At 38.7% G+C, this 15,536-nt stretch overlaps 1 protein-coding gene across 2 annotated transcripts in view; it reads left to right on the forward strand.

The window, feature by feature from the left end:
- Positions 1-14,296, forward strand: part of LOC310995863 (succinate dehydrogenase [ubiquinone] cytochrome b small subunit B, mitochondrial-like) — a 16,082-nt gene extending 1,786 nt beyond the window's left edge. The window contains exons 3-5 of one of the 2 annotated variants that reach the window (XR_014595853.1): positions 4,765-4,915; positions 11,338-12,984; positions 13,020-14,296. Coding sequence is in view for 1 of the 2 variants with exons in the window: in XM_083985030.1 (XP_083841156.1) it covers positions 4,765-4,915; positions 11,338-11,503 (317 nt within the window). In the remaining variant the exon portion in view is untranslated. Of the gene's footprint in view, positions 1-4,764; positions 4,916-11,337 lie in introns of both variants that reach the window. The other variant, XM_083985030.1, reaches the window with a different exon arrangement.
- The last annotated feature ends 1,240 nt before the right edge of the window (positions 14,297-15,536 follow it).

The following is a 15,536-nucleotide window of genomic DNA, read 5'->3' on the forward strand; positions in this document are numbered from 1 at the left end:
TTATAACCTAACGTCTTAACCCTCAAACAGCCCTTGGAAAAAGTGAGGACCGGCCAAAATGTCCTCACTTCCCAAAAATGTCCTCACTCTGTTGGTTAAAAACTCGTTCCGGTCCTCACAACGTAGCATGTACAGGAACACACACACACACACACACACACACACACACACACACACACACACACACACACACAGTTTTATCTACATTAACGTTGTGAATGAATCTCCTTGAACCAGGAAGTTAAAACTGCTCAAAGTTTAGAGTTGTGCACTAATGTGACAGATAAAGGTCAGTTGAAGAGATCAAAGTCCATCCACTCACTCACTCTGAGCAGCGCGGGGCTTCAACAGGATCATTATGGTCTGGATTTTTAAGATTTTTTTTTGTGAATATACATTTCCTGTGTGGTGAGTCGCCTGGCTCGGCTGCGTTTCTGCAGAATAACATGCATGTGACCTCAGCAGGTGGCTGGGTTACCGCCGCTGCAGCGTGGCCTAGATATAACACCCCACTACCCCCCACTACCCCCCCTTCACATGCCGGAGGGGGGGGCTTCGTCTCAGGTTCCTCCTGAAGCTGTGACCTGACATTCAGGTTAGTGGGTTGTTGGCATAGCGACAGCGAGAGGCGTCGTCTGAAAGGCCACATGGAAATGTTGTGACCTCAGACTCAGATGTGTTTACTGGAGATTTAGTGAATTTAATGTCAGTGTAAATGTTCTTTATTTACACAGCAACTGCCCTTTACAACAACCCTTGAAGTTTAGGTGCTTTACACTAGATAGTAAAAAAAAAAGGAAGAAAAGAAAAAGAAGAAATAAAAACAATGAACCCTTGTACCCTGTACCTGTTAGGGTCAAAAGTATCCTCTTCCAAAACACTATAAAAAATATCACGTTAATGTTTTTTTCTTAATTTTCTTTCATAAATCTTTCAATCAGCTTCAGTCCTGATCATACATACCAAATACTCAATTAATTTCAGTATTTTAACCCTTGAAATGCCAGTGTTGATGATGGCATCACAATTTTTTGTTAAAAAAGCACTAAAAAACTGATGTATTTTCAATATAACTGATGCAAAGTGAAAAAGCCTGTGCATATTCTCATTTGTCCAGGTCATAGTATCTCAAAGGAATTTAAGTCGAAAGCAACTGGACTTGGTTATTTGTCTAGGAAATTCATTCGTTGAGGAGTTGGTTTTGAGCCTTTTCTATGATTTCCTCCACTCTTTGCACTCTCATAGTGGAATTTAAGCGTAGGCTTGTTGGTGTAAGCCTTTGTTGTCTGCATTTCAGACTGAACCGTAGGTGGTTTCTGTAATCTGCAATTTTCTGAGCCAACCTTTCCTCACCATTTTAAGGGTTGCCAACCCAAATTGTTGTGCAATAAGCCTGTGCATATTCTCATTTGTCCAGGTCATAGCATCTCAAAGGAATTTAAGCCGAAAGCAACTGGACTTGGTTATTTGTCTAGGAAATAACCAAGTCCAGTTGCTTTCGACTTAAATTCCTTTGAGATGCAAAGTGAAGTTTTCTGAGGGGGATTATTACAGGCTTGAATGAGCCAATTATTAGAAACAACACTGATTTTGATGGATTTTGTTTTTTTTTAAATAATAATCTGAATACTCACAGTGAGGCCTGACTGATCACTTTGATGATCGATTAATCAGCTGATACACTTCTGTGTTTTTTTTTGTTTTTTTTACTGTGGCTCAAACACTGATCTGTAGCAAGGTTATTATAGTTTTAAAGTGTGTATTAGTTTTTTTTGCCTTTTTATTTCAGTTCAGTTTTAGTTTATTAGTAGATGAAGCAGTTTCAGTTTAGTCTTAGTTTTTGAGTTATTTCAGTCAAGTTGAGATCAATTCATTTCATAATTCATCTCTTTAGTTAATCTACTTCTGACCCATCTCCCATATTTATATCAAGACTCTGTTAACACGTTTTATATGCAGATTCAGTTTAGTTTTAGTAAAAGACAATCATTTATTCACTGCTAGTCTTAGTTTTAATGAACTATAAAAAACCCTGATCTGTACTGTAGGTTCAATATGTTACTGTTAAAACAATAACTAACTTTGATTCTTCTTAACGTCCTCGGTGCAGCTCTGCAGGAGAAATGTGAACAGAATAAATCACAAACAGTAGAAACAGGTGAAAAGCCGCTGATAAACAGTGACACACTGACACAGTTTTTTCTCTCAGGTCTGTACGTTAACTTTTTCAGCACATAGCACTAGTGCTACAGAGGCTCACAGTTTTTTAGCACAGAACCAGAGAGTTGTAGCACACCCTAAAAATGCCTGTCACCTCTACAGAGGACAATTAATGCAGCTCATCACTTACAACATCAGCAAGTGCAATTCATATATACATAATGTAATTATAGAATAAGAACTCGAAATGTTTTCAGATACAGAAGAAGTATCTTTAAACATCGTTGTTTAAAGTGACTTAAGCATTGCTTTAAACAACTAATTTTTACATAACAGGTGTGACATTTACTAGGGAATGGTTCACAAAATCCACGGTTTGGTTCGGTTCACGGTTTTTGGTTCGGTTCAGTTTACGTTGATCGTTGGGGAAATCAATCATGTCTTCAGTTAAAACTGAAAGAATGAGGCAGTCTGACATCTGATACATCATTGTGAGTCTGAGGTTAAAAGTAGGTGAGATTCTGGCTGCAAGAGAGGAGACATTGATAGTTCCAACATGATTTTAATTTATTGGGCAAAGAAACCTATCTAACAAATGCGAAGAACAATTAGTTATTCACTGAAATATATAACCTTTATGTGGTTCTTACAAAAATTATATCTTATAAGCAAAAATGTCTCTTATGCTCTGCCCCTTGAATTAGTGCATACAAAATTATTTAACTTTAGCCTACTACTTTTACAACCACATTATTTACCAGCAACATAAAGTGAAACAGAGGCAGAGGTGTCCTGCCACAGTCTGGTTTGGGCTCTCACCGGAAAAAAAACAGTATTATTATTGGTGTTCAACAGCATTTCACCACTTGTCTTCTCTGTCAGTCAGCCCCTCCTCCTCCTCCTCCTGCTGCTGCTGCTGTTGCTGCTGCACAGGTCGAGCTGGAGCTAATAAATGCTAAATGCGCTAATCGCTAATTGGTCGCGATCGCGATCATGACACACACGGACACACACGGTCATATACAGCACCTATACAACGCTGCTGGCGCATCTTCTAGCTCCGACTCTTTCACTCGCCATGCTCACAAACGTTTCCACAAGTGACCAGCTGATACACTGCTCTGATTCTTCTTGTTGATTACCCATAGCAACCATGCTACAGAGCAGATTATTTCTTAGCACAGGCATGTTTTGATGTAGCACGTGCGACATATATGTCGCACTGTACAGCCCTGTCTCTAGTGGATCAACAGGACGTCGTTTCTACGAGAAACCGCACAGTTTATCTCTCACCTGCACAAAATAAAAAGTTTCACATCTGTTCTTGTCACGAGACCGAGACGACTGACACAGAATCTGATCACACCATCAATCACAATCTGGATTTACTGATAATAACATGTGATTTTATCTGACTGCAGTTAGCGTTAGCTTTAGCTCCAGGTGTCACGTCTGAATGTTTCTCTGATGTTTTCAGTCCAAACAGAAGCAGTGACTTCTAACTGGGATTAAAGGTCAAAACTTCACATTTTCTGACAGATTTCAGGATAAATTCACAGAATTCACTCACACCTCAGCTCTGTGAGATTTCAATTCTACAGAACAATCTACAAATCTAGAATAAAAACAAATAAATAAAGAAACGACGAGATAACTGGAAGTTCAACAAATAAATAAGAGGAAGTTGAACGGTGTGAGGTTCAAAGTCCTGAGACGTTACAGGAATAATTCAGTGAGATAAATTCATCTGTGTAGATAAGATAAGTGCTTTTAGTAACAGAGCTCCGTCTCTTTGTCCGTCCACTAGTTTCACACATTAACTCTCAGACAGGAAGTGACCTTGGGTTTTTTAAAACAACGTCTTCACACAAATTCATGTAAATCAGTTTGTTATGGAAACAAACGACCAGAGAGAGAAGAGAGACGACGTTCCTCCTCCTCCTCCTCCTCCGGTCTGAAGCTGAACCAGCCTCAAAGGAAAAGAAATCCAAACTCAACTCACCTGTAACTGAGACAATATTATTGATTTAATGCAACATTAATAACAGGGTGACGTGATGCAACCCACTGTCAGCTGGTGTAACTAGTATTTTTTCATAAAAATCTATAAACTACATACAGGAAAATAAATCTGGATAAATCTGCAACACTATTTTACAATAGAGTTGTTTTAGAGATAAATTAATGCAAAACCGCTGATGCACGTTGCCTTCAGGGACAGTTTTTCATCAAGCAGTCTCTGTATTTCCCTCTAAAACAACTCTGTCTGGTAACGTTGTGTTATTATCTCATAGCGTGGTGAATGTGCAGGTCACAACTTGTCCACCAGAGCGTTGTGGAGTTGTTGGATTGTGTATTTGATGAGTTTGATGAGGGAAACCAAGAAATCCCATTAGCCTCTGTAGCGTAGCTCTCACGGCTCTGCTCCGCTGTTCTAAAAATAGCTTGCACTGACAATTGAAGGTAACAAACCTACTGCTATGACTACAGGGATTATGGCAATGGGCCAATTTGCCAAAATGTTGAACCATCCCTTTAAACGGACATGTAGAGAACAAATGGATCAGCGTTGACAGTCTGTCCTCTCTGTCTCTGTCTCTGCAGGGGGGTCCGGGTCTAAAGCCGCGTCTCTCCACTGGACGGCCGAGCGAGTGGTGAGCATCCTGCTGCTGGCCTTGGGCCCCATGGCCTACTTCAGCCCCGGCCCCGTGGTGGACTACTCGCTGGCCGCCGCCCTCACGCTGCACGGCCACTGGTGAGATCAACCACATCATTGTTGTTTTTTTATTTTATTTCTTTGAACACATGAGAATCACCACAGTCGACAGATCAGGTAGTTTCACTTCCTTTCACTTTGCCCGACAGATCTGTTTCCTCTAACGAGTATTGTGAAGAAATGTTGGAAAATGTGTGGCTTTATTTATCTCTTAGAATGAAGAATCAGCCAACGTCTGACAAGAACAAAGCTGTAGTTTAAGATTTAAAGTAAAAAATCATGAGGATAAAGGTGTCATTTTCAGAATAAACTCAGGCTATCATAATAAATAAGTCATAATTTTACCTGATAGATCATATTTGGAGGGGAAAAAAACTGTAATATTATGGAGAAAATGTTGTAATTTAATTTTTTTTTTAAAGTACTTTTACAACAAAGAACTTTTAATTTTGGGAATAAAATCATAATTTTCCAAGGAAAAAGTGATGATATTACAAAAAACAATCATCATTTTTCAGAGTAGAGATAGGCAAGGCAAGGCATCTTTGCTTATATAGCGCATTTCATACCAAAGCAACTCAATGTGCTTTACATAAAGACAAAACTTTTTAACATAACATAAAACAGCATAAAAACAAACAATTTAAAACATTGAACACAGAGTACATGGGGCGGTGCGTGGCGCAGTGGTTAAGGCGGCCGCCCCATGTGGAGGCTACTAAGTCCTCAACACAGGCGTCCCCGGTTCGATTCCCGCGTCGGGCAGACCTTTCCTGCTTGTCATTCCCCCTCTCTCTGCCTCCCCCTTTCCTGTCAAATAAAGGCATAAAAGCCAAAAAATATACTTTGAAACAGAGTAGATAAGTAAGATTCAAATAAAGACATACAATATGAGAATCACGAACGAATCACAAACTCTTTATTCACATCGCTTAACGCAACAAAACTAAATAAAAAACAACAAGGACAGTTATGTAAAAAAACAAGCACAAAACATGTTCATGTTCATGAGTTTATTGGTGCTGCTGAGAGTTGTATCACTTTTATTTTCTGTGTGTTTTCGGTCTGGTGGAGAAAATAAAATGATAGAAACATTAAAATCAACAAGTGAAGAGGAGTTCTTCGGCCTCCTGGGAAACATTGTGTGTGTGTGTGTGTGTGTGTGTACACATTCCTGTGTCAGCTGACCTCGTCATGTGACGTTCCTTTGAACCCGTTTCACCAGCGTCGCCCCGTTCACCGACCTTCACCACACACACGGTGAACTGTGTGCCGCAGGTTTTTGGGTCTGTGGTGTGTGTGTGTGTGGTGGGGTCTTGGGGTCTTGGGGGGGGTTGTGGCGGTGGTGGTGGCGAGAGGGGGGAGGGGGCGTGGCCTGTCAGCAGCTGTTAGCTCAGCCTCCGTGTGTGTCTGCAGACCTGAGATGGCGGCGGCTCCGGCTTAGCGTCGCCGCGATGTGCCGACACGTCAGTCAGGACGCAGGGGGAGGATTGACACAAACTAGACCACGAACCCCCGCTTGGGACAAAATTTTGAAGCAAAGAAATACACAAATATTTGTTCTGAGACTGAAGAACGTTACTTTTTTAGTCAATGTACGTTCAAATAAGGAATTATGTATTTTTGGAAATATTGTAGAGAAATTTCTGGGGGAAAAAGTGGTTAAATTTATCCAAAAACGTTTAGACATTTCAAGAAAAAATTGGTAGAATTTCTCAAAAAAGTGATACAATTACCTTGGGACAACATTTTGAAGCAAAGAAATACACAAATATTTGTTCTGAGACTGAAGAACGTTACTTTTTTAGTCAATGTATACGTTCAAATAAGGAATTATGAATTTTTGGAAATATTGTAGAGAAATTTCTGGAAAAAAAAAAAAAGTGGTTAAATTTATCCAAAAACGTTTAGACATTTGTAGAAAAAATTGGTAGAATTTCTCAAAAAAAGTCATACAATTTCTTTTTCAGTTCAGTTCTTCAGTTTTTAAAAAAATCTAGAAGAAACTGATGAAGATTTCTCAAAAAAAGGTTTTCTAAAAAATTCTAGAAAAAAGTGGTAAAATTTCAAGAAAAAGTTGGGGACCCCCTTGAACCTTCTCAAGGATCCCTGGGGGTCCCCGAACCCCACTTTGAGAACCATTGGTCTACACTGCCCTACAAAGGCAAAGTGCAGTATCTGCATTTTTTCTTCGTTTTTTTAACCAATCAACAGTGTGGCATATTCTCTTCAATCTGGTAGAACTTGATATTGGTACTGCTAAAATTTCCAGAGTTATTGGGCTTTTTATTTTGCCGTCCATCCAGAAAAGCCCTGTGAAACCAAGGCAAAGTGCAGTATCTGTAGTTAATACCAAGCCAAAGTGCCGTATCTGCACCAAAACCAAGGAAAAAGTGCAGTATCTGCCATAAAACGGTCAAAATTGGTCAGAAAGACAAACTACAAAATACATTTAATTCAGTCCACCTTTATCTAATCAACTATAGACTTGATAGTTATTCATAATTTGATGCTTAAACCTGACAATGAAAAACACAAAAAGCTGTTTTTCTCAGTTTGGCTTTTTTACAGATACTGCACTTTGCCTTTGTAGGGAAGCACAGGCCACGCCCCCTTCCGCGCTGTGGTGTCGCCACCGCCGCTGCAGGTCGAAACAGGAAGAGGCCCGGAGAACTTCCTGTTCCCAACGTCTGTGGTTAATGGGATTTTACAGCACTGAGGAATGTGTGTGTGTGTGTGTGTGTGTGAGACAGGAAGCAGATCAGGATCAATTCAATTCTTTATTCAAAACTTTATTCATCCCCAAGGGGCAATTAAAAAGCACGCTGAGCAGTTCAAGTAAGATCACAATAAACAGCAAACACTCACACGTACACACACGCACACACAAGTATGAGATAAATCAGTTGATCAGTTTAAGGTGAGACGCTACAGGCAAAAACACTGTTTTTTCATGCACTGTTCAATTTAGAGATTTTGGGCCATTTTTCTTCCTTAACATGTATTCTTTCAGAAAAGTCAAAAGAAATGGGAGAAAATCCACATTAAGGTGGTTATTTTACTTCATTTTGTCTCTATCGTCAGTAGATTTCTCCTAAATTCACCAGAAGTTAGTCTGACCCATGTCATGTCAGGTATCATTGTAAAGCTCTTTCTCCTGAACAATGATGTAGGCTCCAAAAATGGTAATTTCCTCTGTATCCGCAACCAATCGTAAAAGTACGATTTACATTAACAATCTTTAACAGTTTTACAGTACAAGTCTTTAAAGGCCGTTTTCTAAAAATGAGTTTTTCAGATTCAGACTCTGAGACAGAAATCTCCACTTCAGCAGCATTTACAGAAACCAAACCATCCAGTTTTATTCCTGTCTATATGATTTTTTAGGGCTGGTGACAGTATTTTCTCATTTACAGAGTGATAGAAAGAGATATCCAAAATCCTCCTCTGTAAAAACTTCTGACTCTAATATGTCAACAACATAAAACAAGAATTTTGAAAGTGGCTTTATCCATTGTTCAGATTTCGGTTCTGGAAATGTATGCAAATCAGTGCATATTTCATCAGATACAACCTCATTTACATATTTAAACATAAAATTTGACAAAACTTGTAATACAAAAAATATTTGTCTTAATGTGAGTGATAAACTTGGGTTTCATGGTGAACCACAGCGGTTCGTTCACCTGCTGCTGTGACGTGAACTTGAACGCACCACCACAGGTTCATATGGCTCACTACATCTCCCATGATGCATTTGGGTCGTCTTCACTCTGTCCCTGCTGAGGATCTGTACCGACAAACAAAGTGTTTGGTGTTGATTTGTTATTGAAGCTCACGGGTTTAAAACTTTAACGTAAACCTGCAGCATCAGGCGCCCAAACAGAAATATCAAAATTTCAAGAATAAAGTCAAAATATGAGGAGAATTTAGTCTTAAATATCAGAATAAATCATATTTCAGGAAAAACTCTTAAAGGTTGACTATGTAGAAATACAAGAACAACAACAGAAAAAGAATTCCAGCAGTCGATTGCCAGACCGTTGCTAGGTAAAACGGGCCGTTGCTAGGGACTCCGCTCTGAACAGAGGACAGCAGAGGAGGAGAACTATGCAGGATATTTACCTTATGTTTAATTTTTACCGTCATTAACAGCATAATAAATGACTTGTAGCTTGTTACAGGGAGAGTGGAGGCTCTCTGCCTTCCACACCGCTGCTGCTCAGAGCCTCCGCTGTCACTGCTCTCCTCAAGTTGGAAAAAAAAAAAAAAGGAGCTCCGTGGCACCGAAAGTCCGCGACGATAAACGTGTTTATGACAGATAAGACTACACAAATACACCCATCCTAACAAGTATATGATAATCCATTGATCCACCGATTGATTATTAAAAAGGCTTGGTTGGAAACAAACGCATAGGACCGGGAGGAGGCAGGAAAACAGCGGAGAACTGAGCCACATGTCGGCTACAGGCAGACCCAATGTAAACAGAACGTTGACAGAAAGTCATTGTCGAGCCCGTCAAAAAAATAAAAAATAATAATTCAGACTAAAAAAAAAATTTTTGTGGAAAAGCAATACTTTCATTCTGTACCCCTCTAAAGGCCCCATGGATGTATTATTTTTGAAAAAATATAGCTTTTAATAAATATTCTACATATTCAACCTTTAACATCACGAGAATAAAATTGTAATTTGTAGAATAATAAAAAAAAAAAAGTTCAGTTCTGAGAATAAATAATATTGGGTTTTCCCTGGGTTTTTTTGCAACCAAAGTGGCAAAGGCCCGGGGGTGGGGTGGAAATTGATGAGCAGCAATTTTCCTGAGAACCAAAATTTCCAGTATAACAAGCTGAACATTGCTTATACAGGGCTCTACACAAAGGTTTGTTAGTTTACTTTAGGAGCACAATGAAACATGTTTAAGTAGCACATTATTTAACCCTGAAATAGGCTAATACTGAGGGTCCAATGTCACACACTACATCTGAGAGCAGTAAAATCACCAAACATTTTCCCTTTGACTCTAAGTTGACTTCTATTGTGACCCAGAATGGGTCATACATGGAAATATTTCAACTTTTTTTTTTTTTTTTAAATCAACAGACACAAGTAGTAACTTGTTCTAGGTTTATTATGACCAACACAATATTTGGTGAATTGGTCTTTCCTGCCACTACACTATTATGATATTAACTCTGATATGAACTATATCTTATTATTTAACTACTTAAATCACAGTTGTAAACTGATTTGTTGAACTCATCCTGATGTAAACATTAAAACTCAATATACAGTCACACAGGCAGCTCCATGTTGTTCCTGTACAGGGGGCAAAGCAGAAAAACAGACACGGAGCGTTGTAAAAGGTTTGACACCAGAAATGATATCTAGGAACTTCAAGGATTAAAACCTGGGTGGACAACCCGGTCAACTAGCTGCTGGAAAGCTACAGGGGCCAAAACCCCTTTCTTGGGTAGTTTTGCTGGCGAAATTATGTAAATGCAAATATTTAGGTACTACAATGGCATAAATAGTCATACAACTATAACATTTGGCAGAGAGTATCTTGACACATAGGGGGAGGCATGAAAAAAAGATTCTGGGGTTTGTTGCAACTCGATTTTAAGATATCACCGTCAACATCCCAAAAAAGTAGCCTGTTCGCCTGACAAATTCTCATGAAAATTATTATTTTTCAGCACTTTATGGAGAATATCTATGCTTAACATGTAGCCTGCAGTATATAGAAAACGTCCTTAATTCATAAGCTTCCATTTGAGTCCAAGATAGCCTTTCTACTAGAACTGGAAAGCTACAGGCTGTCTCCAAACAATGCAACACCTATTGTGAAAAACTACATGTTAACTGGCATGATCAGAAACCATTCTATTTCTGGTCTCCCCAAAGTGAACAGATAGATAGAGAAGACCGTTGGCCACAGCAAGTGGGGCTTTTGAGATAGAAAGGCTATCTTGGACTCAAATGGAAGCTTATGAATTAAGGAGGTTTTCTATTAGCCTAATAGCATAATTGCCTAAGTCATATTTGAACATTTTCGGGGAAAAAAAGAAAAGACACAATTTCTAGCAAGCAAAGTCAAAAAGATGACTTAGGCAGATAGTGATTTTGGACTCTAAAAAGTGTTCTGATTGGTTGAGGACATAGCCAATAAGGCAAGGTGATGCAGCAGTGGTAGGAGAGGAAAGTTAGGCAGATATCTCAATTTGGCCAAAAAATGACTTAGGCAATTATGCTATGAGGCTAATAAAGTGCTGAAAAATAATAATTTTCATGAGAATTTGTCAGGCGAACAGTACTTTTTTTTGTGTCTTTTTTGGGATGTTGAGGGTGAAAAAGCCACATAAGTTACATACTGGGGCTTTTAATGTTTCCACAGTGTTAATGTGCGGACTCTGTGTGACTGACGTGTGTTTCCCTGCGTGTGTCCTACTCCTCAGGGGCATCGGCCAGGTGCTGACGGACTACGTCCACGGCGAGGCGAAGGAGAAGATGGCCAACGCCGGCCTCTTCCTCCTGTCCACCGTCACCTTCGCCGGCCTCTGCTACTTCAACTACAACGACGTCGGCATCTGTAAAGCCATCGCTCTGCTCTGGAGCAAATGAGCCCGACCGCCGACTGTGGACTGAAGGAGGAGTCGGGGGGGCCGAGGGGGGAGGGGGGGGTCGAGGGAAGTCGAGGGAAGTCGTGGACACTGGGACGTGGAGGGAAAATCTGGTCCTAGTCCTGATTGTAAAAAATCCGAGGTGTTCTCTGTATATTATTATTCTTATTATTATAAATATATCATGTTGGCGATTTTGACAGTGATTCACATGTTACCTGCTAATTTAATGTCGATCAGTTCAGGCTCGGCCTCTGTGATGAAGGTCTGATGATGATGATGATGATGATGATCCGGGGACCTGGCGACCGTCGCCATGTTGGGGACGAGCTCGTGTTCGTGTTCGTGTTCGCTCGTCTCTCTACTTGTGTAATTTTTGAAGCTTCAGCAACGACAGTTATCGGTTCTACAAATAACAAAGACTACACATCCAACAACAGTTTCCTGCTTCGTACTTGTATTCAACACCGCTGCATGTTTTTATTTTATTTTTTTTTAATTTTATTTCCATGTTCAGGTGTAAAATGTGTTTTTGTGAACACGCTCTTTAACATTAGATACTGTAAACGCCATGTTGCAGCTTCTGACGCCTTCTGACGGCGTTGGCCATGTTTGTGTTGCCAGGGAGAAGAACTCAGCGAGACCCTATTCACACGAAAAGGTTTTTTTTTTTTTTTTTTACATAAACACAGAGTTTTTACTGTTAAATATTCCCGTCCACACAAGTTCGGGTATTAAAATGTCTTTGTCCACACACGAATAAATGCTGTCATGGAACGATATCATAATAAAGAGGAAAAACAAATAGCTGCGGTGTGTGACGTCTCTGGTAAATATCCATTTATCTTGTCCACACGTCAAAATAAATACAACGTTTTTAAATATTCACTGTGGCCGGAGTTTTTAAAAATCTCTGTTTTCCTATGTTTGCATGTGTACGGAGTGAACCCCAAAAAGAAAACCCCAAAAAGAAAAGTCATTTTCGTGTGGATAGGGCCTGAGTGTTGAAGCTCGGTGTTTCAGATCAGGGGCCGTAGTTATCAAGCTTCTTAGAATTACTCCTAAAAAAAACACAGCTAAGAGTCGACTTCAAATTCTTCGCTAAAAGCTAAACTTAAAAGTCAGTTATCTAACGTCTTACTCAACACTTTTAGCGAAGAGTAGGACTGAATCTGAAGTGTCGGTCTCAGAGCTGAGTTACCACAGTATTATGTGCTGTAAAGTGAATTTCAGATGAGACGTCCATAGCAATGACCGATGGCTGAAGGTAATCTCTTATGAATACAGAAATATCTATCAATGGGAGTGTATGTTTAACCGTATTCTAATGATCTACTAAATACAGCTCTGGAAAAAAATAAGAGACCACTTTCACAAATGTTTCTTAAAAGCATCTCTACATGTATGCCAGTCATTCTTTTCTTTTCTTTTTTAAATACCAACACAAACACAACTCATTCTCCTTAATGAGACACTGATGAGGTCGTCACCTGAACCACATCTGGTTTTATAGGAAGATTATAAATAAAAACCACTGCTGGGTTAAACATCGACATTATCCCACAAAAACTGATTGATAAACTCTTCCTGAGTTAAAATATTCCTGCTGTGTTGTTTAGGAATAAATATGAACATGTTTTCTTTGCATTATTATTATTCAAGGTCTGAAAAGACTTGATATTTCTTGTTATTTAGTTATCTAGTTTAGGGTAACACTTTATAATAAGTACACACTATTAAGCATTAGTAAAGCATTAATAAATAGTGAATTCTTTATTTATAACGCATGAATACTCATTAGTATGTAGTTTATAAATACAGTTAGTGCTCATCAATGATGAGTAAAACATTTTTAACTGTGTTTATAAACCACATACTAATGGGTATTCATGTGTTATAAATGATGTATTCGGTATTTAATGCTTAACTAATGCTTAATGGTGTGTACTTATTATAAAGTGTTAGGGCCGAGATATACTTGCTGTAAACTACGCGTACGCGAGCTGCCACGCGTATCCTGCGTCGATATGTGCGTTCGGTCGCAACCGACGCATAAACGGACGCAGATTACGCGTGGCAGCCATGATGCGCTCGCGTACGCGTAGTTTACAGCAAGTATAACCAGGGCTTTACCCCAGTTTAGTCATAAAAGCTCTAAATGACAATTTTTTTTTTTCAATTTTGGGAGAAATGTTGTCGGTAGTTGATAGAATAAAACAAAAATGTTTTAATTTCATTTTACTCAAACACATACCTATAAATAGTAAAACCAGAGAAGCTGATCATTTTGGGGGTGGTCTCTTTAATTTTTTCCAGAGCTGTATATACATTGGGAATTAATCCAAAATAAATGTTTCCAATTGAGCGTTTCGTTCGACTCCCGACCGCTCATTTCCCTCTTTCACATCTGGGCGAGTAGCAGTGATTCTTAGACTTGAGAAAGTTGATAACTATCTTAGACTAAATTCCACAAATTCTCAGCACTGAAGACTAAAACAACGCTCTAAGACGCTTGATAAATACGGCCCCGGCTCTGCTCTGCTCTGCTGCTGTGCTGACGTGTCATCGAAGGTAAGGGAGGAGGAAGAGGAAGAGGCCTCATCATCATCATCATCTTCACTATCATCATCATCACCGGCGGCAGCAGAGCGGCGAACGGAGAGGAAGAGGAGGAGATATGAAAAGGCCCGATGCCGCTGCCTCTGTAACACTGAGCTGTTGTTGTACTTCATGTGTGAACTACAAACTCCTTCCACTGTGTAACGTTGACACATTTCACATGAAAAAGAAACAATGACACGTTCTGAAAATATTAAACAAAACCTTTTATTTTGAGCTTTTTCATTTCCAGTTTTTCCCTCAAGTTTTTACAACACACGACTCAAAAAGGCGCTGAGGTCAACTCAGTCACATAATATTGTACTGATACAAAATGATAACTGGCAAAACAAAGCAAAAGGGATAGAACAAGAAAATAGCATATTTATGTGGTGTATATAATATATATATAGAGAGAGAGACAGAATAGTACAAAAGATGTAACCCTTTAATTTACACACCGTTAATTACATGATAATGTCAAGAAATAACAAGTAATTGCGTCATAATGTCTAGAAATAGCCTAGATTAAAAAATAACGGTCAATTTCATAGTAACGTCGAGAAATATAGCCGGGAAATAACAATTAATTGCGTCATAATGTCTAGAAATAGCCTAGAATAGAAATAACAGTCAATTTCATAGTAACGTTGAGAAATATAGCCAGGAAATAACGATTGATTGCGTAGGAATAGCCTAGAAATATCAGTCAATTGAAGGACTTGGTGGAGAAAAATTCTGGACTTAATCAAAAAAAATCATGAAAAGCATGTGTAATCTTTTGCCTTCATGAAAAACATGACATTACTATAAAATTTACTGTTATTTCGAGGCTACTTCTTGACATTATGACGTTATTAATGGCCTGTAAATTAAAGGGTTACCAAGATAGGACATATAAAAATGGAATATACTGTATATTTATGGAACTTCATTAAATGTGGGTTAGGGTTAGGGTAAGTATAAAAGCAGATATGATTTAAATAAATTAGATAAATTTATGAATCTTCCCCAATTGTTTCAGAAAATAACTTTTGTTGACAAAGATTAAAATACCGTAATTTAGTGTTAATGAACCGTGAGGAAGAACTACAGCGTACAACGCCTTTCAAATTTCAAATTCTGTTACAGATGAATGACTAACTATCAATAAATAAAATGTTTCATTGGGAGAGACGTTAAATCTGGACGTTCATTATAAACCGGTTCTGAAAATGAACTTTTGATTGTTAGGAGTATAGATCAGTTGATCACAAATCACAAGTTAAATTTATATCACATGATACAATAAAGGATGATTATTTTGCTAAAACCACCTCTATTATATTTGTATATAAATATGTTCTATTTGTTTTGTGTCCTTCTCCTATTAAACCCAATAGTTACACATCCAGACGTCTCGTTTTGGGTCGCAACGACTGTGATGTAATTTCTCT

This window comes from Trachurus trachurus (genome assembly GCF_905171665.1).
Source record: "Trachurus trachurus genome assembly, chromosome: 13".
Classification (NCBI taxonomy): Eukaryota; Metazoa; Chordata; class Actinopteri; order Carangiformes; family Carangidae; genus Trachurus; species Trachurus trachurus.